Genomic DNA, 23,325 nt, shown 5'->3' on the forward strand with positions numbered 1-23,325 from the left:
TGTTCACATTTTCACTGCTGTGCTGTGGGTATTGCATTTCAGCAGTTCTGTCAGAGCAGTCTGTTCTGCTTTCAGCCCGTCCGGGTGATCACTGAAGATAAGGGGGATGCTGAGGAACGTGTGTCATCCAATAAGGATTGTGGAACTGGGAGAAGGTTCTAGAGAACGTTAAGGCAGAGAGGTTTTGTCAGGGACACTAAGGTTAGTCTTGCTCTTTGTACGGCGGGAGGTGAAGAGAGAAGACGCTGGAGGGAACCGGTCATAGAATTTGATCCAGTGGGAAACGCGAATCGATGGTACCAAGGCGCGGAGACGCCAAGGATCGGTGAATATGGCTTTTAGAAGATTTGAGCTCTAGCCTGTGCACATTTGACTGTTTAATTATAATGGACCCTTCTTGCTTTTTTCTTTCCTTTCTTTACTCACTCTTTGGTTAAGATAACGTTCATAAATATACTTATTTATAATTGTCTGCAGCATGCAATCTATTTTTCATGCTAATGGGCTATTGCAGGGGCAGTAAATCATACAGCATTCACACAATCCAGGGTCTGGGTGGATGAGAGATTCCAACCTCACCGATTTGACGGGACTGGAGTCATATACTGTACTCCCTAGACGTAGGAAGCTGGAGGAAGGTGGGTTCTCGCCGCGGAATCCAGTGGCTGTTAGTGAGGGGCGAAACAGCCACGTTTACAGAGACTCCCAGTAAAAGGGGGTTTCAGGTGCACAGGGAGTTCTGTATCTAATAAGGTGGCCATCTCTGTATGATCACCTCTCATCCTGTCACACTCCAACGGAGGAAGTTCACTGCTCAGCTACTCTCTGTCATTCAGTGCAGAGTCCTGCCCACGAGTTGATCTTCTGAAAGAACGTCAATGCTTACCGTAACCAAGTTGATGAGAGAGACGGCATTGAAGTCGATATTCCACAGGGTCATCGCTCCAACCGTGTCCACGATGATCATGACTATAGTGATGAGGTTCAGGAAGCCCGACCGGATGTCCATTCCCAACAGAATGCAGCACACCACGAACGTCGGGATCAGGCAGATACCGACATTGAAAACCCCTTCACTGACTACGGTCAGATACTGTTCGTAGTACACGTAGGTAATTCTGTGATCCCGGGAGAATGAGGAAACTCAGTAAATGGGCCCAGTGAACTCAGGCAAGCACGTGGACACACCCATGCTCACAAACCCACCCACGCACAATCCCCACCGACCCACACAAACCCACCCACGCACAATCCCCACCGACCCACACAAACCCACCCACGCACAATCCCCACCGACCCACACAAACCCACCCGCGCACAATCCCCACCGACCCACACAAACCCACCCGCGCACAATCCCCACCGACCCACACAAACCCACCCGCGCACAATCCCCACCGACCCACACAAACCCACTCGCGCACAATCCCCACCGACCCACACAAACCCACCCGCGCACAATCCCCACCGACCCACACAAACCCACCCGCGCACAATCCCCACCGACCCACACAAACCCACCCGCGCACAATCCCCACCGACCCACACAAACCCACTCGCGCACAATCCCCACCGACCCACACAAACCCACTCGCGCACAATCCCCACCGACCCACACAAACCCACTCGCGCACAATCCCCACCGACCCACACAAACCCACCTGCGCACAATCCCCACTGACCCACACAAACCCACCCGCGCACAATCCCCACTGACCCACACAAACCCACTCGCGCACAATCCCCACCGACCCACACAAACCCACCCACGCACAATCCCACCCATACACAAACCCACTCTGCGCAATCCCACCCATACACAAACCCACTCTGCGCAATCCCACCCAGCCGCACAAACCTACCCACACACAATCCCACCCAGCTGCACAATCCCACTGAACTGCACAAACCCACCCATGCACAATCTCCACCGACCCACACAAACCCACCTGCACACAATCCCACCCGTACACAAACCCACTCCGCACGATCCCACCGAACGGCACAATCCCCACCGACCCATACAAACGCACTCGCACACAATCCCACCCACCTGTGCTCAGTCCCACCCTCACGTACAATCCCACCCATGCACAGTAATACATACAACCCTAACCACACGCTCAGTCTCTCTCTTCCAGACACACAGTCACACAAGCATGCACACACCTTACAGACATAAACTTCCACTAACAGCCTGGCTGAATTTTGGATTTTTCTGCAGTGCCCTTTCCATGCAGTTTGTAATTCCACAATCCGTACATTCCCATAGCTTGTTCCCCACCCCCTTTCGCAGTACGCACCAGCACCTCTAACCGCCCCCCCCTCCCCCAAACGGATGCCAACTCTGGTTATAGACCTTCCCTGTTAAATCATGGGACTGGGCTCTGGTTCAGCTGAATTAACCAGCCTGTCTTCTGGGGGCCAGGCTGAGAACAGCGAGGGCTTTCTCCACTTGTACGTCTTGTGCAAATGGGGGCAAAATAAGACTGATAGTACCATTCTATGTTCTATTATGGGAGGCAGGGTTTAAGGGTCGGCACAACATTGTGGGCCGAAGGGCCTGTACTGTGCTGTACTATGTTCTTCTATAGTCAAGCAGAGACTTCCACAGACTGATCAAAGAAGAACTTCATCTTCACCTCCTCCTGGTTATGGGAGATCCCTTATACTGAGATGATCCAGATCCAACAAGCTTAGTAGAGACCATATTGTTCTAGGTACCAGCACACGCACTCTCTCCTCATCTACCCCCAGATTATCTGTCCCTCAGCAACAGAACACTACAGACCACCTCTTGCACCACTGGAGACTTGTCTCTGTGGCTTACTGGGACTGATATCTTGATTTGCAACATCATTTTCTTCACTGTCTTGTATAACTTATGTTAGAACACAGAACGTTACAGCACAGTACAGGCCCTTCAGCCCACCTTGTTGTAACGACCTTTTAACCTCCTCTAAGATCAATCTAACTCTTCCCTCTCACATAGCCCTCCGTTTTTCTAGCATCCATTTGCCCTATGGTATCTGCGACTACCACCATCCCCGGCAGCCCGTTCCACACACCCACACTCTGTGTAAAAGTATTATCTCTGATATCCCCCCTATAGTTTCCTCCAATCACCTTAAAATTGTTCCCCTTAGTATTAGTCATTTCCACCTGGGAGAATGGGTATCCACTCAATCTAAGCTTCTTCTCACTTTGCACATCTCTATCAAGTTGCCTCCTATCCTCCTTCGCTCCAAAGTGTTCTCTGCGTCTATATCATAAAACCATAAGACACGAGTAAAATTATCCCTCTCAACTCCATCTCATGTCTTTACCCTGTAACCTTTGCCTTCCATGTTAAATACTGTTTAATGACCACAAGACATAGGAGCAGAATTAGGCCATTCAGCCCATTGACTCTACTCTGCTGTTCCAACATGGCTGATTTATTATTCCTCCCACTCCTATTGTCCTGCCTTCTCCCCGTAACTTTTGACTCCCTGACTAATCAAGAACACATCAACCTCCACCAAATATACCCAATGACTTGGCCTCCACAGCTGTCAGTAGCGATGAATTCCACAGATTCACCACCCTCTGGCTAAAGAAATTCCTTCTCATCTCTGTTCTAAAGGGACGTTCTTCACGTCAGAGGCTGTGCTCTCTGGTGACTTGGCCATCTGTAGCAATGAAGTCCAGAGATTCATCACTCCCACACTAAAGAAATGAGTCAGAGGGTGATGGATCTCTGTTCTGAGGGGATGTCCTCGTACTCTGAGGCTGTGCCTTCTGATCCTAGACTCCCCCACTACTGGAAACTTCCTCTCCACGTCCACTCTCTCCAGGTGCGGGATGCTGCTGCAAACGGGGTTTTCTTTATGTCCCTACCTCGTGCACATGAACTACATGGATTTTAGTAAGGCATTTGACAAGGTTCCACACGGTAGGCTTATTCAGAAAGTCAGAAGGCATGGGATCCAGGGAAGTTTGGCCAGATGGATTTAGAATTGGCTTGCCTGCAGAAAGCAGAGGGTGGTGGTGGAGGGAGTACAATCAGATTGGAGGGTGTGGTGTCCCACAAGGATCTGTTCTGGGACCTCTACTCTTCATGATTTTTATTAACGACCTGGATGTGGGGGTAGAAGGGTGGGTTGGCAAGTTTGCAGACGACACAAAGGTTGGTGGTGTTGTAGATCGTGTAGAGGATTGTCAAAGATTGCAGAGAGACATTGATAGGATGCAGAAGTGGGCTGAGAAGTGGCAGATGGAGTTCAACCCGGAGAAGTGTGAGGTGGTACACTTTGGAAGAACAAACTCCAAGGCAGAGTACAAAGTAAATGGCAGGATACTTGGTAGTGTGGAGGAGCAGAGGGATCTGGGGGTACATGTCCACAGATCCCTGAAAGTTGCCTCACAGGTAGATAGGGTAGTTAAGAAAGCTTATGGGGTGTTAGCTTTCATAAGTCAAGGGACAGAGTTTAAGAGTAGCGATGTAATGATGCAGCTCTATAAAACTCTGGTTAGGCCACAATTGGAGTACTGTGTCCAGTTCTGGTCGCCTCACTATAGGAAGGATGTGGAAGCATTGGAAAGGGTACAGAGGAGATTTACCAGGATGCTGCCTGGTTTAGAGAGTATGGATTATGATCAGAGATTAAGGGAGCTAGGGCTTTACTCTTTGGAGAGAAGGAGGATGAGAGGAGACATGATAGAGGTGTACAAGATAATAAGAGGAATAGATAGAGTGGATAGCCAGCGCCTCTTCCCCAGGGCACCACTGCTCAATACAAGAGGACATGGCTTTAAGGTAAGGGGTGGGAAGTTCAAGGGGGATATTAGAGGAAGGTTTTTTACTCAGAGAGTGGTTGGTGCGTGGTATGCACTGCCTGAGTCAGTGGTGGAGGCAGATACACTAGTGAAGTTTAAGAGACTACTAGACAGGTATATGGAGGAATTTAAGGTGGGGGGTTATATGGGAGGCAGGGTTTGAGGGTCAGCACAACATCATGTGCCGCAGGGCCTGTAATGTGCTATGTTCTATAATAAGCTCAACTTGACTTAACTTGATTCACTGCTTCTCTCTAGCACAAAAGCAAATTAATGAGGAGGGTTTGGCTCCTGACACCTACCCCCATCCAATCCTGGTCACCCATGTGATAAAGTCATGCCTGATCTGAGGTAACTTCAGCTCCACCTTGGTGTTTACCCTCAGTAACTCTCAGCCCCTCGCATCTGCCCACCTTAAAAATATTCAAAGTGTCTACTCCCGCTGCCTAATCAGGAAGAAAGTCCCAAAAAATTGTGACCCTCCGAGGAGAAATCATTCTTGCATGTTACTCAACACTCTGAGAAATATCCACTTTTGAACGTATCCTGACCGGAAATACTTTGGAAGATGTGTATCACTGGCGGTTGATGGTTGGGTTGAGTTGTTCTCTGAACTTCGCAGTTTTCATCACCATGCGGGAAGTCATCGTCAGTGCGCTGTTGATTGTGGTGTGTCCTCCATATGCTTTTCAATCAGCTGACTGGACCTCATTTCAGAAACTCGATCGTGATGTAGGGAGGAAGTCTTGTCGCTGATTGTGGTGAACTTTGTGCTTTGTGGTCTGGAACTCCGCCCACATCGGCTCATAAATAGGAAATAGGTCTATGCGTTTGATCACTGACAATGTCTCCTCACATGGTGATGGACGTTTGCAAGTAGATTTCCAAGATCAGGGAGCAGCTCAACCCAACCAGTATCCTGACTGGTTTCATCATGGTTTGGTATGGGAATTGATAGAGGTGTGCAGGTGGTGGATGGTCGTATGAGCAGCCAGTGCAGATCACAAGTCCTGGTTATGTGACCACTGATGCCAGGCAGACAATCTGTGAAGAGTATTGATAATGGCTGGGGTCTCTCATCTTGTAAAGACACTGCCCAGAAGAAGGCAATGGCAAACCGCTTCCTTAGGAAAATTTGTCAAGAGCAATCATGGTCATGGAGCGAGGACCAGGATCGGCCAATCATACCACATGGCACATAATGATGATTTCATATGACAGGGCACATAATGATGATGTCATTCGACAGGGCACATTACAATAACTGTACTGCCACATAAAATAACAAATTTCATGACATATGTCAGTGATAATAAACCTGATTTTGATTCATAGAATCTGGGTTTAATATATCTAAGAGTGTAACCTGCTATCGAAATTCTGACAATAATCTCATCCTCATTTGCTCTCAAGAATGCTGTCCTCACATTTGCCAAGATCCCTCTCATTGGTGAAGACGGAAGCAAAGTATTCATTAAGGACTTCCCCTACCTCCTCTGACTCCAGGCATGTTTCCTCCTTTAACCCTGATTGATCCTACCTACCCTCCCTCCAGGTACCCTGTTCTTCACATACATGAAGGTAGAACGGCCCCCATCCCCCAGCCCTGGGCTGAGTGTGGAATTAAGGAATGCAAGTTGTTAAAAAGAGACCAAATACCCAATTGATTAATCAGCTGTCATCTTCAAAAGTATACATAAACGTACGAGTAGGGGAAGACTTCGAAGCTTGGGTCTGTCCCCGGAACCTTTCTCATGGTTTCTGTGATACTGTCGGCGATCACTCGAGCTGCCTTCAGCGCCGCGGTGTATTCCAGGGAGTTTTTCAAAGGTGTGTGATACGCCATGAATCTGGAGGCTGGTTAACAACACAAGAGTGAGATTAGCACGCCGAGGAGCAATTAACAAGGCCAAAGGGACTCTGGTTTACCATGAGGGAGTGTTAAGGGAAGGAGATCGGAGAACTGTAGGTGGCGAAAAAGAGGAGATAGGAGGTATTGCAGATGAGGGAATCTGGAGCAACGGGGAACCTGCAGGCCAACGAACATCTGTGGTGGTGGTAGGCCAAACTGTCGATGTTTCAGGTCCAGAGCCTGCGTCGGGACTGACCGTGTAGAGAGCAGGCAGCTGGGGTAGATAGTTAAGGTGGCCAAGACAGAGCCTGGAGTGAGCAGACTGTAAAGGGAGGAGGGGATTGTCGTAGCGGGCATGTAATGTGGGCGCTCGAAAGGGCGGGGGACGCCACTTGCGGGCAGCCCCCAGCACATCCTTAGATTGCGTTGGTTGTTAATGCAAACGATGCATTTCACAACAAATAAACTTGTATCTTGATTGAACTGGATAAGCAACAAGAGATTCTGCAGATGCTGGAAATCCAGAGCAACACTATGGCACAGTGGCGTACACTTTACAGCGCCAGTGACCCGGGTTCAGTTCCGGCCGCTGTCTCTCCGTCTCTCCGTGACCGCGTGGGTTTCCTCCGGATGCTCCGGTTTCCACCCACAGTCCAAAGACATACCCATCGGTCATTGTAAATTGTCCCGTGATTAGAATAGGGTTAAATCGGGGGACTGCTGGGCAGCACGGCTCGAAGGGCCAGAAGGCCCTATTCCATGCTGTATCTCAATAAATAACAAATAATAAACAACACTGGAGGAACTCAGCAGGTCAGGCAGCATCTATGGAAAGGAATAAAGAGTTGGAGCTTCGGTCCATATAGGAATTTAGAAGAATAGAGGCAAGTCTAATGAAGCCCTGGTGAACAACAAACAATGTTAGTGGAACTCTGGAGGAAAGGAATTGCCTGGGGACCCTGTGTAAGAGCCCGAGACGAATAGAGGGGCACAGAGAGAGGGTCACACAGAACCACTGGGGGAAAAGCGAGGAAAACTGCTTCCAAGTCGGAGTCCCACAAAAAGACTTTGCAGTGGGGCGGTGGAACGGAGACACAAGAGACGGCATTTGCGTCAACAACCAACACAGTGCGAGGATGCGCTGGGGGCAGCCCGCAAGTACCGCCATGCTTCTGGCGCCAACGTAGCACGCCCACAACTTACCGACCCGTACTCCTTGGAATGTGGGAGGAAACCAGAGCACCCAGAGGAAATCCGCGCGGTCACGGAGAGAACGTACAAACTCCCTACAGGCAGCAGCGGGAATTGAACCCAGATCACAATTACTGGTGTCGTAATAACGTTACGTTACCACGCCACGCTTAGGTGACCCCGCCAGGGTGGAATCTGGGAGAACGACTGCTCCGGTGGGAGACGCACTCTCTCAGGGTGGGTGTTTGCCTGCACCGTAACAGTGTGAAACTATGAATATTTAACACGGTCTGCCCCATTCAACAGGAGCTGGGTTGATGTTCGGATACTTAGCAATCACAGGATTACGAGCTGGAACGGGAACATCGAGTGAGATGGGATTTTGGTTTTCTTCTTATCCACATGAGAAACCTTGTGCCTCTCATGCTTGTATCTAAGAGTTCTTCCATGAAGCTTGTCACCTTGTCACAGTGAAGAGGCTTCTGAGTTCTTGAGATCAGAAGAATCCTGGCGAAGAGCGATTCTGCCTGGTGTTTAGCTCCTGCTGGGATCACCCGTGGCAGTAAGGTCAAGGGAGAGGATCCAGGCAAAGAGCGATCCAAACAAGACTACAATGCTGGAGCTGGTGGAAGGTGATGACACATCTCAGTGGCGGTGAAGACGGAGGAAGGCGACAGGAGTGAAGGGTCCCCGGTCGTCTTGTACTCCACGTCACTAAACCCTGACCCTGATCTGTCAAGGACGGTGTAGCTGTTGCCCACAAATCAGCCACCCCACGTTGAACAGCGTCGAGCACAGGCAGTCGCCACTGAAATAATCTATCTATACATTTAAGAGTTACAATATCCCTGAGGCATCCCTTATGTTGAACAGAACAGCTGAAGTTTCTTGAAATCTAAGATCGTGTCTGATCTGATTCTGTGTGTCTGATCTGAGTGTGTCTGATCCGATTGTGTGGGTCTGATCTGATTGTGTGTGTCTGATCTGAGTGTGTGGGTCTGATCTGTGAGTGTGTGTGTGTCTGATCTGAGTGTGTGTGTCTGATCTGAGTGTGTGGGTCTGATCTGATTGTGTGTGGGTCTGATCTGATTGTGTGTGTCTGATCTGAGTGTGTCTGATCCGATTGTGTGTGTCTGATCTGAGCGTGTGTGTCTGATCTGATTGTGTGTGTCTGATCTGATTGTGTGTGTCTGATCTGAGTGTGTGGGTCTGATCTGTGAGTGTGTGTCTGATCTGATTGTGTGTGTCTGATCTGAGTGTGTGGGTCTGATCTGTGAGTGTGTGTCTGATCTGATTGTGTGTGTCTGATCTGAGTGTGTGTGTCTGATCTGTGTGTGTGTGTCTGATCTGAGTGTGTGTGTCTGATCTGTGTGTGTGTGTCTGATCTGAGTGTGTGTGTCTGATCTGTGAGTGTGTGTCTGATCTGATTGTGTGTGTCTGATCTGAGTGTGCGTGTCTGATCTGTGTGTGTGTGTCTGATCTGAGTGTGTGTGTCTGATCTGAGTGTGTGGGTCTGATCTCATTGTGGTGGTGGGTTGACACTGTTCAGTCTGAATGGGTGTGATGATACGCATTCTTTCTAGGGCTGAGGTATCTGCTGTATTCAAAATGACTCCTGATGAAGGCCCAAAACGTGGACTGTTTATTCTTCTCTGTAGATGCTACTTCACCTGCTGAATTATGTGTTCCTATTTATTTATTATTTAGAGATTCAGCATGGAACTGGTCCTTCTGGCCCTTTGAGTCACAACACCCAGCAATCCCCCCTTTAATCCTAGCCTAATCATGGGGTTGACTAGGATTAAACTACCAATCGGTAGTTTTCCGGTACGTCTTTGGTCTGTACGATGAAACCGGAGCAGCCGGGGTAAAACCCGAGCACACACGGGAAGGAAGATGCAAACTTGCTGACAGAGGATGCGGGAACTGAATTCCGACGTCCAACGCTGGGAGCTTTGCTGGCATCGTGCTAACTGCTGAGTAACTGTGGCACGCACATTTCCTCCACCATTGTGTGTCTGTGTGTGTGTGTGGTGTGTGTGTGTGTGTGTGTGTGTGTGTGGTATGTGTGTCTGTGTGTGTGTGTGTGGTGTGTGTGTCGGTGTGTGTGTCTGTGTGTGGGGTGTGTGTGTGTGTGTGTGTGTGTGTGTGTGTCTGTGTGTGTGGTGTGTCTGTGTGTGTGTGTGTGTGGTGTGTGGTGTGTCTGTGTGTGTGTGTGTGTGGTGTGTGTGTGTGGGGGGGTGTCTGTGGTGGTGTGTGTGTGTGTGTGTGTGTGTGTGTGTGGTATGTGTGTCTGTGTGTGGGGTGTGTGTGTGTGTGTCTGTGTTTCTCTGCATTTCTAACATCTGCAGAATCTCTTATGATTATTATCTACTGCACTCTGTGTGTGTGATTTACCGCAAGGACACAAAAGCATTCCCCCATGAGACTACACTCCACACTTACCCAAAATTTCCCCTCCTTCGCCTCTCCTCACAGCGTTCCCATAGGCTCCCAAACCTCTGAAAAATAAAACGTAACAAATAGAAGACAGAACTGAGATCTGTACAGCACAGGAACAGGCCCTTCAGCCCACAGTGTTGTGCTGCTCCCAAATAAATTAGTAATTAGATGGTCAATTAATCTCTGCTGCCTACACAAAAGTTCAAAGTTCAAAGTATTTTTATTATCAAAGTACATATAAATTATGCTCCAATATCTTATGGTCTTTGGTTTCATAACTGTCAACACTTTAACAAAAGTCCCTGTCATATTCAATTCCCAGGTTCAATTCCCGATGCTGGAGTTTGTACGTTCTCCCTGTGACTGCGGGGGTTTCCTCTGGGTGCTACAGTTTCCCCCCATGTTCCAAATCATACGGGTTAGTAATGATTAGAATGTTGTGGGCGTGCTATGTTGACATCAGAAATAAGGTTCTGGGCCTGTACTCACTGCAGTTTAGAAGAATGAAACCTATTGAATATTGAAAGGCCTGACTAGAGGTTGTAGAGAGAATGATTCCTATGGTGGGGGAGGAGTCTAGGAACAGAGGACACAAGGACGTCCCTTTAGAACAGAGATAAGGAGGAATTTCTTTAGCCAGAGGGTGGTGAATCTGTGGAAGTTATTGCCACGGACAGCGGTGGAGGCCAAGTCATTGGGTATATTTAAAGTGGAGTTCGATAGGTTCTTGATTAGTCAGGGTGTCAAAGGTTACAGGAACAGGGCAGGAGAATGGGGTTGAAAGGGAACACGATGGTTTAATGGTGCAGCATATTTGATAGGCCAAATGGCCTAATTCTGTTCCTAACTCTTGCAGTCTTATGGCAACACCTTTGGGCTGCCTCCAGCACATCTGTCAACATGAACCAGTCTGGCCATTCTCCTCCGACATCGCTCTCACTGGATTTTTTTTTTGTCTTTTTGCACCACTCTCTGTAAAATCTAGGCACTGTTGTGGATGAAAATCCCAGGAGCTCAGCAGTTTCTGAGATACTCAAACCACCCCATCTGGCACCAACAATCATTCCATAGTCAAAGTCACTTAGATCACATTTCTGTCCCATTCTGATGTTTGGTCTGAACAGCAACTGAACCTCTTGACCATGTCCGCATGCTTTTATGCATTGAGTTGCTGCCATGTGATTGGCTGATTAGATATTTGCATTAACGAGCAGGTGTACAGGTGTACCTAATAAAGAGGCCACTGAGTAAAATCGCAACATTTAAGAGTGTTTAAATAGGCACTTTAGTATACTGACTCGTGAAATTCTTAGCCCCAGCGATCGATACTGTGACAGTGTGCACGACAAGTGAAAAACTTGCCTTGCCCACTGTTCACTCAGATCATAAAGTCATAGAAAAGTACAGCACAGAAATAGGTCCTTTGGCCCATCTAGTCCGTGCCAAACCATTTAAGCTACCTACTCCCATCGACCTGCTCTAGGACTGTAGCCCCTACCAGTCATGTACCTGTCCGTGTGCTGGAAATCCAGAATAACACACACAAAATGCTGGAGGAACTCAGCAGGTCAGGCAGCATCTATGGAAATTAATAAACAGTCGATGTTTCGAACTGAATTCCTTCTTCAGGACTTAGCGCACGTAAGTCGAGGGAAGGTGAAGTCATTATGTAGATATAGGTACCGAATGGCATCTTATTACGGGAAAATCCTGGGGTAAAAGTTATCTTTGAGTCTTGAGGGGATGGGTCTTCAAGGGTAGAAAAAGGAGCACTTTTTTTGTGCAAGGGGAGAGATTTTCCCTTAGGCTTGGTCACGGCCAGTACCTGTGCTAAGAGTTGGAGAAGATAGGGACAGTTGTCCGGTGAAAATGATATCGTATCCGTTAAATAGGGGCCGTGGACAATTCTGATTTGATGGAGACAGACGTGAGAGCAGAGGAACATCTGGAGAAATTTCTGAAACGCCGGTTCACTGCCACTGTTACTGGGCGATCGAGAATCTTCCGGAGGGTAGGCCCCAAAATCCCCGGCTTTGCCTGCTGCTGGCGACCGAGATTGAGGTCGAATCGTTTGGATAGCGATGGTGCTCGGTACTCGGTGTCGGAGGGCTGATCGGAGGCTCGAAGTTTTCGGATGACTCAGAGTCGGACTGTGGTCGGGCATGGCAGGGAGAGTTTTCTTCCTTCTCCCGTCTGTGTGAGATGTGGGACTTTCGAGATACTTTGAACTTTTTACTGTGCCATGGACTGTTCTTCATCAAGTTATGGTATTGTTGCACTGTTGTAATTATATGTTATAATTATGTGGTTTTGTCAGTTTTTTCAGTCTTGGTCTGTCCTGTATTTTGTGATATCACACCGGAGGAATATTGTATCATTTCTTAACGCATGCATTACTAAATGACAATAAAAGAGGACTGCGTGTCCTCATAATCTAATCTAATCTAAAAAAAGGTATGTCGAGAAAGTGAGAGTGTCGAGAGGGTGAGAGAAAGAGAGAGAGAAGGCTGCAGGGAAGGTTTTGGATTTGTGGTTCCCTCTGGCATTCTGCAGATCAGCCCGTTCAGTGCGGGAAGGGTCTCACCCCGAAACGTCAGCTGTCTACTCTTTTCCATTGCTGCAGCCTGGCCTGCAGAGTTCCAGCATTTTGTATAAATTGCTTGGATTTCCAGCATCTGCAGATTTGCTCATGTTGAGGATAAATATTAGTTTGTTTTCTGTACTGCTATTTCATTAACCGCCATTTCTGCTTCTATAACTCCAACAAAGAGGTGTTCGTGTGTTTTACCCCGGGTGCAGTGTCTCCCTTTTTTCTGAATACATATGCAGATACCCTTGGCTGAGTCAGGGAAAAACACAGAATTAATTTTTAATCTAATGTTCCTCACGTGATTGTGCTGACTGCCTTGAAAACGTGGGCAGAGTTAATGGAAAGGAGGCTGAATCCCATAATGCTCTGAGCTGTGTGCAGACCAGTAGCATCACGGTTAGCAGAGACTTTGCGGGCCGAAGGGCCTGTGCCAGTGCTATACTGTCCTGTGTTGATTGTTCACGAGGCTGCAGGCACAGCCCAGCCCATGTTCGGTGGTGTCCTCGCCGCTGAGGGCTACTTACCCCTTGGAGCACTCCAGCGTGGGGGTATCATTCAGAAAGTAGGGTAGGAACTTGTTAAACTTCCCAGTGGTTGGTCTGACAATGCCACTGAGGTTCGGCGGGAGGCATTTCTTCACACATGACAGTTTATCTGAAGACCAGAAAGCAGAAGCAAGAGTCACTTGGCAGCCCCACGTCACAGGGGAAAGCTGTACATGGCAGAGATCCCACCTCTCCTGGAAGTTCCGGGAGTCTCCCACATATTAATAGTGGCTCCCTGATGCCCGCAAATTATATACAATATCATGGAAATCAATTTTTTTGAGAGCGAGCGAGAGAGAGAGAGAGCGTGAGAGTGCGCCATGGCAGTGTTCCAAAAAAAAGAAAATATAAAACGTACGTCTCCCCAGACTACACTAAAGTGTACCCCTGCCTAATAGGGGTCAAAATAACGACAGTGTTGCTCGCTGTACTGTTTGCAACAGTGACTTTTCTATTGCCCATGGTGGGTTAAGACTGTAAAAGACATGCTGAGGTGAGTTTAACAGGTGTCATTCATTCATTAGCATAGCTAACGTTATTTAAACTAGCTGGCTAGCTGCTCAGGAGCTACTCTATTGCAGATATCCCACCCCTCCCAGAAGTCTCCTGCAAATTGATGGTGCTACCTCCCTGAAATGAGTTTTTGCAGGGTGGGATGTCTGACATGGTTTTGTATGTATTTCCACGTACAGAACGGAAACAGGCCTGGAACATGGATTGCTCCACGTATGAAACTCACACGGCCACAGGGAGAACGTGCAAACTCCACACGGGCAGTATTAGGGGTCAGGCTCGAACCTGGGTCTCTGGCAGGCTGAGGTAGCGGCACTTCCAGCTGTGTGGCTTTTAACGTGGTGGGTTCCCGTGTAACTAGCTTCTCACTTCTGTGATTACAATGCTATTCATTCTTCAGGTGGCAAATTAAAATGACTCCCTCACACTCCCACACTCCAGCCTCAGAGGAGATGCTACAGCCAAGAGAGCACGCCGAGCACCTCTACTCCCTCAGAAGGCTAAGGAAATTCAGTACCTTTCCGTTGACCCTCACCAACATTTACAGATGCACTACTGACAGCATCCTATCTCAAAGCATCGCAGCTGGGCACGGCAACTGCTCTGCCCTCAAGGCAGACAGCTCTGGATACAGATCAGTCTGTCACGGAAAACCACCACCCAGATGAAGTAGGTAAAGAGAAGATGTCAGGGTCAGTTTTTTTAAGCAGAGAGTGGTGAGTGCGTGGAAATGGGCTGCCGGCGACGGTGACGTTGGTGGAGGCTATAGGTAACCCATTTCTAAAGTACGTACATGTTCGGCACAACATCATGGGCCGAAAGGCCTGTATTGTGCAGTAGGTTTTCTATGTTTTCTACAAAAACCACATAGTCGCAGGAAGGAATGTACCAACTCCATATCGACTGCACTGGAATTGAACCCTGAACCCTGACCCCTGACCTGTAAGAGTGTTGATCTAATTGCCAGTATTTATGTATAACTGTGAAGTGAATTTTCCAGTAATTGTAACATAGCTGCTTCTGTAAGCTTCTTTGTTTTCCTGCAGCAGGTGTCATGTCTTTTGAACCTGGCTATTTCATAGTCTATTTGTTATCGTAAAATATACAAAATGCTGGAGGAACTCTGCAGGCCAGACAGCATCTATGGAGAGGAGAGGAGTAAACAGTCAACGTTCGGGCCGAGACCATTCATCAGGACTCGGCCTGAAACTTCCAACTGTATATTCGGCTCTGTAGAAGTTGCCTTGGACGGTCCCTAGCCCACCTGTGAAAGGAGGTGGGGGTTGGGCAACCCCATCCTGTAAAAACCCAGTGTTACAGAGAAGGAGCTCCAAAGATCTCAGCCCTGGGAGAGGAAGGATCCAGCAGGAAGATGGACTACCCCAGGGACAACGGGAAAGACTGGTCCAAGGCAGAAGACTCTGGTGAGATACTGTTGGCGGCCTATGCCTCAGCAGGGGTGAGGGGGGGCTTCATAGATGCCCCCTGACCTGCCGAGTTCCTCCAGCATCTGTAGAATCTCTTGGGTTTACGTTTTCATGCAATGCTTTGTAATCTTTTGAGTCTGAGCTAGTTTTTATACAGAGCGACCGCAATGCCTTTGTTCTGTCATTTTCTTTGTTCGTCCTTTGCTCTTGTAACACTCAATAAACGGCAGAAAGCAACACGTTTCACGCCTCGTTCTTTACTTCTGAAGAACCCAAATCACCGGATCCGACGCCACGGCCATTGAGCAAAGAGACCCCACACGGGTGGGAAAGAGTGCATACCATTGGTAGCTGGGCAGAACTGGCCAGCATTGGGTCCAAAGATGAAGGTTCTACAGCAACGTGACATGGGGTTTAGCCAGTCAATAAAATCATCCACCCACGAGGAAGCAGGGATGGCCATATAGGACCTGAGGGGAGAGAGAGGGCTAGGGTGAGAAAAACAACACAAACTGTTCGGACACAAGAGAGTCTGCAGATGACGGATATCCACAGCAACACACAAACAAAGTCTGGAGAAATTCAGCGGGTCAGGCAGCCTCTATGGACAGGAATAACCAGTAATATTTTGGGCCAAGAACCAAGTTGTTCAATTTGGTCAACTCCAGAGAGGCTCAGTATCTTGGCAGATAGTCACAGCAACACAGAGCTGCTCAGTCCAAAGTCTCTGCGCAACCACAGAACATAGACCAGTACAGCACAATACAGGCCTTTCAGCCCACAATGTTGAGCTGACCCTTTAACCCACTCCAAGGTCAAACTCTTCCCTCTCACATAACCCTCTATTTTTATTAGACCATAAGACCATGAGGCAGGGGTGCAGAATTAGCCAACTGAGTCAGCTATGTCATTCCATCAAGGCTGATTTATTATCCCTCTCAACCCCAGTCTCCTGCTTCTCCCTGTAACCTCTAACACCCTTACCAATCAAGAACCTATCAATCTCCGCCAATGACTTGCCCTCCACAGCCATCTCTGGCAATGGGTTCCACCAATTCACCACCCTCTTGTTGAAGAACTTCCTCCTCATCTCTGTTCTAAAGGGACGGAGATGCTCTATTCTAAGGCTGTGCCCCCTGATCCTAGACACCGCCCCCCCCCCCACCAGGAAACATCCTCTCCACATCCATTCTACTTAGGCCTTTCAATATTTGATAGGTTTCAATGAGATCACCCTTCATTCATCTGAACTCCAGTGAGTACAGGCCCAGAACCATCAAATACTCCTCATATTTTAACCCTTTCGTTTCTAGGATGATTGTTGTGAATCTCCTCTGGAGCCTCTCCAATTCTTAAATCCAAGGAATTCTTTCATCCGTGTTACTTTCTAAGAGGGGGAGCAGGTGAGAGACTTACATGGTGCTGACCTATTTGTATTGTATTGGTTTATCATTGTCTCAAGTACCAAGGTGCAGGGAAAATCTTGACCGACAGATGTTATTCAAATGATACTCCGTCAATTCAACTGTCGTACACTGTAAAAATAATATTTTTTCCATTGAATCTGGTGAATTTTATAGGGAGTGTGGCCAGAAAAGTCCTGGTAAGTTTCAAGATGGGCAGAAAACAGTTTGTCCATTACCCACCGTGTTGTACGACGTGGGCGATCATGGTCTTACACCTCCTTTGGTGGAAGCATAGCTCCACCCTGCCACGCTGGAGAACAGTACCAGGTGAATTTAGAGGGGGTGCAGGTACTAGTGATGGCTGAGGTGTGCTTTGAGGGAAACCGAGCCCCGGTGGGTAGGAGAGGCTGCAGGAATCATCGGCGATGCATTAGGATTCCCTAAGAGTTGGATGGTGAATTACCAATTCCACTATCAATGGAAGTATTTTTTTTAATGTGGTGGACTTTACACTGGACACACACACACACACATGTGTGACTGTCAGAGTCACAGAGCACTACAGCACAGAAACAGGCCCTTTGGCCCATCTAGTTCATGCCAACCTGAACTTCTGCCTAGTCCCATCGACCTGCGCCCGGACCATAGCTCTCCGTACCCCTCCCATCCATGTAGCGGTCCGAATTTCTCTTCAATGTTACAACTGAACCCACACCCACCAGTCCCACTGGCAGCTCATCCCACACTCACACCATTCCGAGTGAAAAAGCTCCCCTCGGATTCCCCTTAAACATTGCACCTTTCACCCGAAACCTATCACGTCTGATTGTAATGTCCCTGAGGAGAAAAGGCCTGCATGCATTCACCCTTATGTACCCTCATAACCTTGCAAACCCCTGTAAGACCTCCCATCAGATTCAGATTCTCACTCTGTAGCGCTCCACGGAATAAAGTCCCAACCTATTCAACCTTTCCCTCTAACTCGGGTCCTTGCGTCCTGGCAACATCCTCGTACATCTCGTTGGGGGCCACGAAACCATGACACTATTACAGCTCGGGGCACCGGAGTTTGGAGTTCAATTCTGAGGACTTTTCTGTGGATTTTTCTTCATTTCCTCCAGTTTCCTCCCAGAGTCCAAATGTACCCGGTTAGTAGGTTAATTGGTCATTGTAAGTTGTCCCGTGGTCATACTAGGGTTAAATCAGGGGTTGCTGGGTGGTGCAGCTTGAAGGGCTGGAAGAGCCTATTCCGTGCTGTATCATAAACCAAATAAATAAATAAAATCATTTTTTCTACACTCTTTCAAGCTTATCGATACCTTTTCTGTAGGTAGGCAATCAGAACTGCACACAATACTCCAAATTTGGCCTCACCAACGTCTTGTACAACTGCAACATGGTTGCATGGTTTTGTGTGTGTGTGTGTCTGTGTGTGTGTGTGTCTGTGCATGTGTGTGTGTGTGTGTGTGTGTGTGTGTGTGTGTGTGTGTGTGTGTGTCTGTCTGTCTGTCTGTGTGTATGTGTGTGTGTCTGTGTGTGTCTGCATGTATGTGTGTGTGTGAGTGTGTGTGTGTTTGTGTGTGTCTGTGTGTGTGTGTGTATCTGTGTGTGTGTGTGTGTGTATATATATATGTATGTGTATGTGTCTGTGTCTGTGTGTGTGTGTATGTGTATGTGTATGTGTGTGTGTGTGTCTGTGTGTGTGTGTGTGTATATATATGTATGTGTATGTGTCTCTGTGTGTGTCTGTGTGTGTGTGTGTATATATATGTATGTGTATGTGTCTCTGTGTGTGTGTGTGTGTGTGTGTGTGTGTGTGTGTGTATATATGTATGTGTATGTGTCTGTGTCTGTGTCTGTGTGTGTGTGTATGTGTATGTGTGTGTGTGTGTCTGTGTGTCTGTGTCTGTGTGAGTGACCTGTCTACGTTATTTCAATGACACTCACTCTTTGGGGAACTCCGTGGCGTACTGGATCTTCTGCGCCAGGGAGTTGTTGTCACATCCCACGCTGGCACAGACTCCGTTCATCCCAGCTCTGGTGGAGAAGTTGTAACCGGCAGTTGTGACGAAGTACACAGGGACACCCACTTCAAAATATTTGTTGAGGGCAGCAAAGTAATCCAACATGTATGAGTCCTGAGAGAAGAAAAGTTTAGATTGTAGGTCAGGCACGATGATAGCACATAGAACGTAATACAGTCCAGGCCTTTCGGCCCACAATGTTGTGCTGACCTTTCAACCTATTCTCACTCTTTCCTGCTACATAATCCTCCATTTTTTTATCCTCCACATGCCATCTAGATGTCCCTAACGTATCCACCTCTACCACCACCCCTGGCTCAGAACACCAGTACACCTTGTGAGCTTCTCACATTCAGGACAGATGGAAGGCCATGATCACCCGCTTCACGCGACATGCCACATAACGTTGATGATGACGAGTACGCCCTGTGGGCACCGAGCTCTGCCCCTCCATTCAGTGAGACCAGTTTGATTCACCACTCCCTTCCCAAATCAACCGATTCCCTGAAAGTTCCCAAATCTATCAGTCCAAACAGAGACAGCCCTGGGAAGAGAGAACCTCTCAGTCAAAGCCATTCCAGTCATTACACAGACAGGCTCCTGGGTTCTAGATCTGCTGCATGAAGAACCAGCCTCCTGGTATCTCGCCCATCCATCCCTCATTCGCCCCGGGGACGTCACCACTAATACCTCTGGCAACCTGTGGACTCACTTTCAAGGACTTTTCATCTCATGTTTATCATTATTGTTTGTGTATATTTTGTTTCTTTGTATTTACTGTGAATGCCTACAAGAAAATGAATCTCAACATTGTATATGGTGACATGTATGTTTGGGTGGTGGGGTGGGGATACATTTCTACCAAAGGAGGTGTGAGGTGCTCCTTCCCTCCACTAGCCTGCAAGTCACCCTCGGGCAAGGTGTAGCACCTGTTTAGCCCCCGAACAGGGTCACGTGAAGCCATGAGAGCAGGTGGTGGATGGTTGTACGAGCAGCCGGTGCAGATCACAAGTCCTGGTTATGTGACCACTGACGCCAGGCAGACAATCTCTGAAGGGTATTGATAATGGCTGGGGTCACTCGTCTTGTAAAGACACTGCCCAGAACAAGGCAATGGCAAACCGCTTCTGTAGAAAAATTTGCCAAGCTGCGGAAAGACCATGATCGTTTATGTTATATTACATGGCACATCATGATCAGATGACAAATACGTACTTTGATAATAAAGTTAATTTCAACTTTTGATCGCAGGCCAAATTGGGCTCGATGGGCCCAATGGCCTCCTTTTGTACTCCCCTCTTCCCCATGGTGCTGTTCCGCAAGGAGCAGGCCACGCTTCCAGCCTGACTACGATGACCATCTCTGTGTCTGTTCGAGTCCCGCGGACCCTCACTGGTCCACAACCTTCACATTCGGACTCGCATCAACTCATCGATAACAACCAACGCAACCCAAAGAGGTGCTGGGGGCAGCCCACAAGTATGGCTACACATCCTGATGCCAATGTAGGATGCCCACAACGCTCGGCAGTAACAACACAGAGCCCAGCAAGCAGCAAAGCCTTGATGATTCAGGTGCTTATCCAAATGCTTCCTAAATGTCATTCGCCTCTGCCTCCCATCTCCCACCCCCTTCAGTGTGATCCAGATTTCAACAGCAGGGAGGGGAGTTGGGGGTTCTTTGGGGTTCTTATGTTTAACTGTCATTCATTCTTTGGGCCACTGCTCTGTTTTCGTGGATGTGTGCGAAGAACCTTTGAACCATCCTCTGGGTGTAAAAATCATCCCTCTCAGATCCCCTCTAAGCCTCCTTATATTCTTGTTTTAAATACCCTCACACAGGGAAAATAAACTTTCTTACTACCTCAGATCTCCAAGAGGACCACAACCTTGTCGTTGGGTTTGGAGGCTTGCGTGCCTCAGTGACCCGGAGAGCAATGCTGGCTGGAGTCAGGGCTTTAAGTTGTGGCTCTTGGTAGGGTCACCCATGCTAAACAGGTCAAAGGGTAGAGACCAGTCTAAGAGTGGTCCACCTGTCCTCCACATTTAGGGTTCAGCCCAGGGCTAACAACGCTGACTGGTAAAACCAAATTGTACGGAAACAGCAATGAAGAATCCTTCTACATCTGAGTGTAATGGTAATCCCGAGTCTCCACCCGGGACTTGTATCACTGACAGCAGTGAAAACCGAGCTGCTGACACAACGTAGGAAGTCCTGAACACCACCAGAGATGGAGAACCTTCATTGCTGCCCTAAACACCAGCGGTGGAACAGGCAGTAGGATAGAGTACATGCGAGGACTGGGCCTCAACACCACCAATTCGCCTAGAGGGAGTCGGGCTTCGGACCAAGGACTGGGCCTTAAAGCAACAGTGTTGCCTAGCGGGAGTCAGGTATCGGGCCAAGGACCGGGCCTCAAAGCCATGGTGTCACCTGGAGGGGGTTGGGAGTCAGGGTGAGAACAAGGCCTCAAAGTCACGGATTCGCCTAGAGGGAGTCAGGCTTCAGGGTGCGGACTGGACCTCAAAGCCACTGATTCACCTAACGGGAGTCAGGTGTCGAGCCAAGGACCGGGCCTCAAAGCCATGGTGTCACCTAGAGAGAGCTGGGCGTCAGGGTGGGAACTGGGCCTCGAAGCTACGGATTCGCCTAAAGGGAGTTGGGCTTCAGAACAAGGACTAGGCCTCAAAGCCACTGATTCGCCTAGAGGGAATCAGGCGTCGGGCCAAGGGCTGGGCCCTAGAGCCATGGTGTTGCCTACAGGGAGTCGGGCTTCAGGGCAAGGACTGGGCCTCAAAGCCACAGATTTGCCTAGAGGTAGTCAGGCTTCAGGACAAGGACTAGGCCTGAAAGCCATGGTACCACCTATTGGGGCCAGTTGACAGATGATATCAGTGGGCTGGGAGGGTCTGGACTCTACATACGCATTTTCTGTGTCTTCATGTTTTTACTCATATTCTGTGGGTGGGTTTGTTGACTTGTACACATCAAGCCGCGATGTCGCAGGGAGCGAGGAGGTGGATCTCGGGACTCTTATTACCTGCTTGTGATCTTGTGTGTGCTTACTGTGTGTGTCTTTCCACCTTGTCCCCACAGCAACACCGTCTCGTTTGGTCGTATTCATGAGTATTCATGTATGGTTAAATGACAATTAAACTTGAATTGAACTGAACTATTTCTGAGTGGACGTGCAGAAGATGTTTCCAATAGTGAGGGAGTCTCAGACCAGAGGGCACGGCCACAGAATAGAAGGACGTCCCTGTAGAACAGAGATGAGGCGGAATTTCTTTAACCGGAGGGCGGTGAATCTGTGGAATTCTTTGCCACAGATGGCTCAGAAGGCCAAGTCACTGGATATATTTAAAGCAGAAGATGATAAGTTCTTGATTAGTCAGGGTGTCAAAGGTTACAGGGGGAAGGCAGGAGAATGGTGTTGAGAGGGAAATTAAATAAGCTACGATGGAATGGTGGAGCAGACTAGATGGGCTGAATGGCCTAATTCTGCACCTATGTCTTCTGGTCTTACCGTATCAGCATGTCTTAAGGCAAAGGAGAAGAGAGAGAAAAGGGGAATATTGCAATATGGTGGAGGTTAAGTGACAGTGTATTTAAAACAGGTTGATAGGTTCTTGATTAGTCAGGGCATCAAAGGTTACAGGGAGAAGGCAGGAGAATAGTTTTCAGTGGAATAATAAATTCCACGTGATGGAAGGGTAGAGCAGACTTGATGGGCCAAATTATGTTCCTGTCTATCTACCCTAGTAATGCCTCCTAATTATAAACATCCCTATCAAGTCAACCCACAGCCTCCTCCACTCCAGGGGAAAGCACTCCAACCCTATCTGGTGTCTCCTCGTGCCTCAAATGCTCCAATCAAGTCAACAACCTGTTGAATCTCCTCTGCACCCTCCTGCAGTGTGGTGCCCAGAACTGCACACGGCGCTCCAGGTGGGGCCTGACCAACATTTCACAAGGTTGCAACATGGTGTCTCAGATCTTCTGCTTGTGCCAAGATGGATGTAGGCCGGGGCCCTTCGGCCTTTTCCACCACTATATCTGTCCATACACTTTCGGGGATTTACAGACAAGTTCTGCCAGGACCCTCTGTTCATCCGCACTCTGGGTAGTGAGGGTAGGAGTAAGGAGACCAGGAAACAGCCAGCCAGCTGGGGGAACGGTCCAGGCAGAGGGAGTGAGATGGTTGAACACTAACCGTTGGCAAAGCCAGCTCCTGGTCGAGGCCCACGCGGACATGTAACATCAAAAATATAGCAGCGCACAGCATGAAGAGGAACGTAATCATCTAGAAATAAAGAAAGAATTGTCAGTGAAGTTTGACACAGGGAGACCTACAATGGACAAGTGAGACCAGACGGACCATGGGTGGGTGTGGGTGTGTATTGTATTCCCACAGCCTCAGTAAAACAGCCAGAGCAATCAAAGACCCCCACCCACCCCAAACATTCTCTCTTTTAGAACACAGGCTCTTCGGCCCACAACGTTGTGCTGACCTTTTA

The 23,325-nt window shown here is 48.4% G+C and overlaps 1 protein-coding gene across 2 annotated transcripts in view; it reads right to left on the reverse strand.

The window, feature by feature from the left end:
- Positions 1-23,325, reverse strand: part of npc1l1 (NPC1-like 1) — a 72,736-nt gene that overhangs the window by 13,187 nt on the left and 36,224 nt on the right. For both annotated transcript variants that reach the window (XM_063057177.1, XM_063057176.1), the window contains exons 10-16: positions 23,022-23,111; positions 18,732-18,922; positions 15,721-15,848; positions 13,418-13,547; positions 10,307-10,362; positions 6,525-6,675; positions 887-1,118 (exon numbers count right to left, since the gene is read on the reverse strand). In XM_063057177.1, the coding sequence (XP_062913247.1) occupies positions 887-1,118; positions 6,525-6,675; positions 10,307-10,362; positions 13,418-13,547; positions 15,721-15,848; positions 18,732-18,922; positions 23,022-23,111 (978 nt within the window). The remainder of the gene's footprint in view (positions 1-886; positions 1,119-6,524; positions 6,676-10,306; positions 10,363-13,417; positions 13,548-15,720; positions 15,849-18,731; positions 18,923-23,021; positions 23,112-23,325) is intronic.

This window comes from Mobula hypostoma, chromosome 8 (assembly GCF_963921235.1).
Source record: "Mobula hypostoma chromosome 8, sMobHyp1.1, whole genome shotgun sequence".
NCBI lineage: Eukaryota > Metazoa > Chordata > Chondrichthyes > Myliobatiformes > Myliobatidae > Mobula > Mobula hypostoma.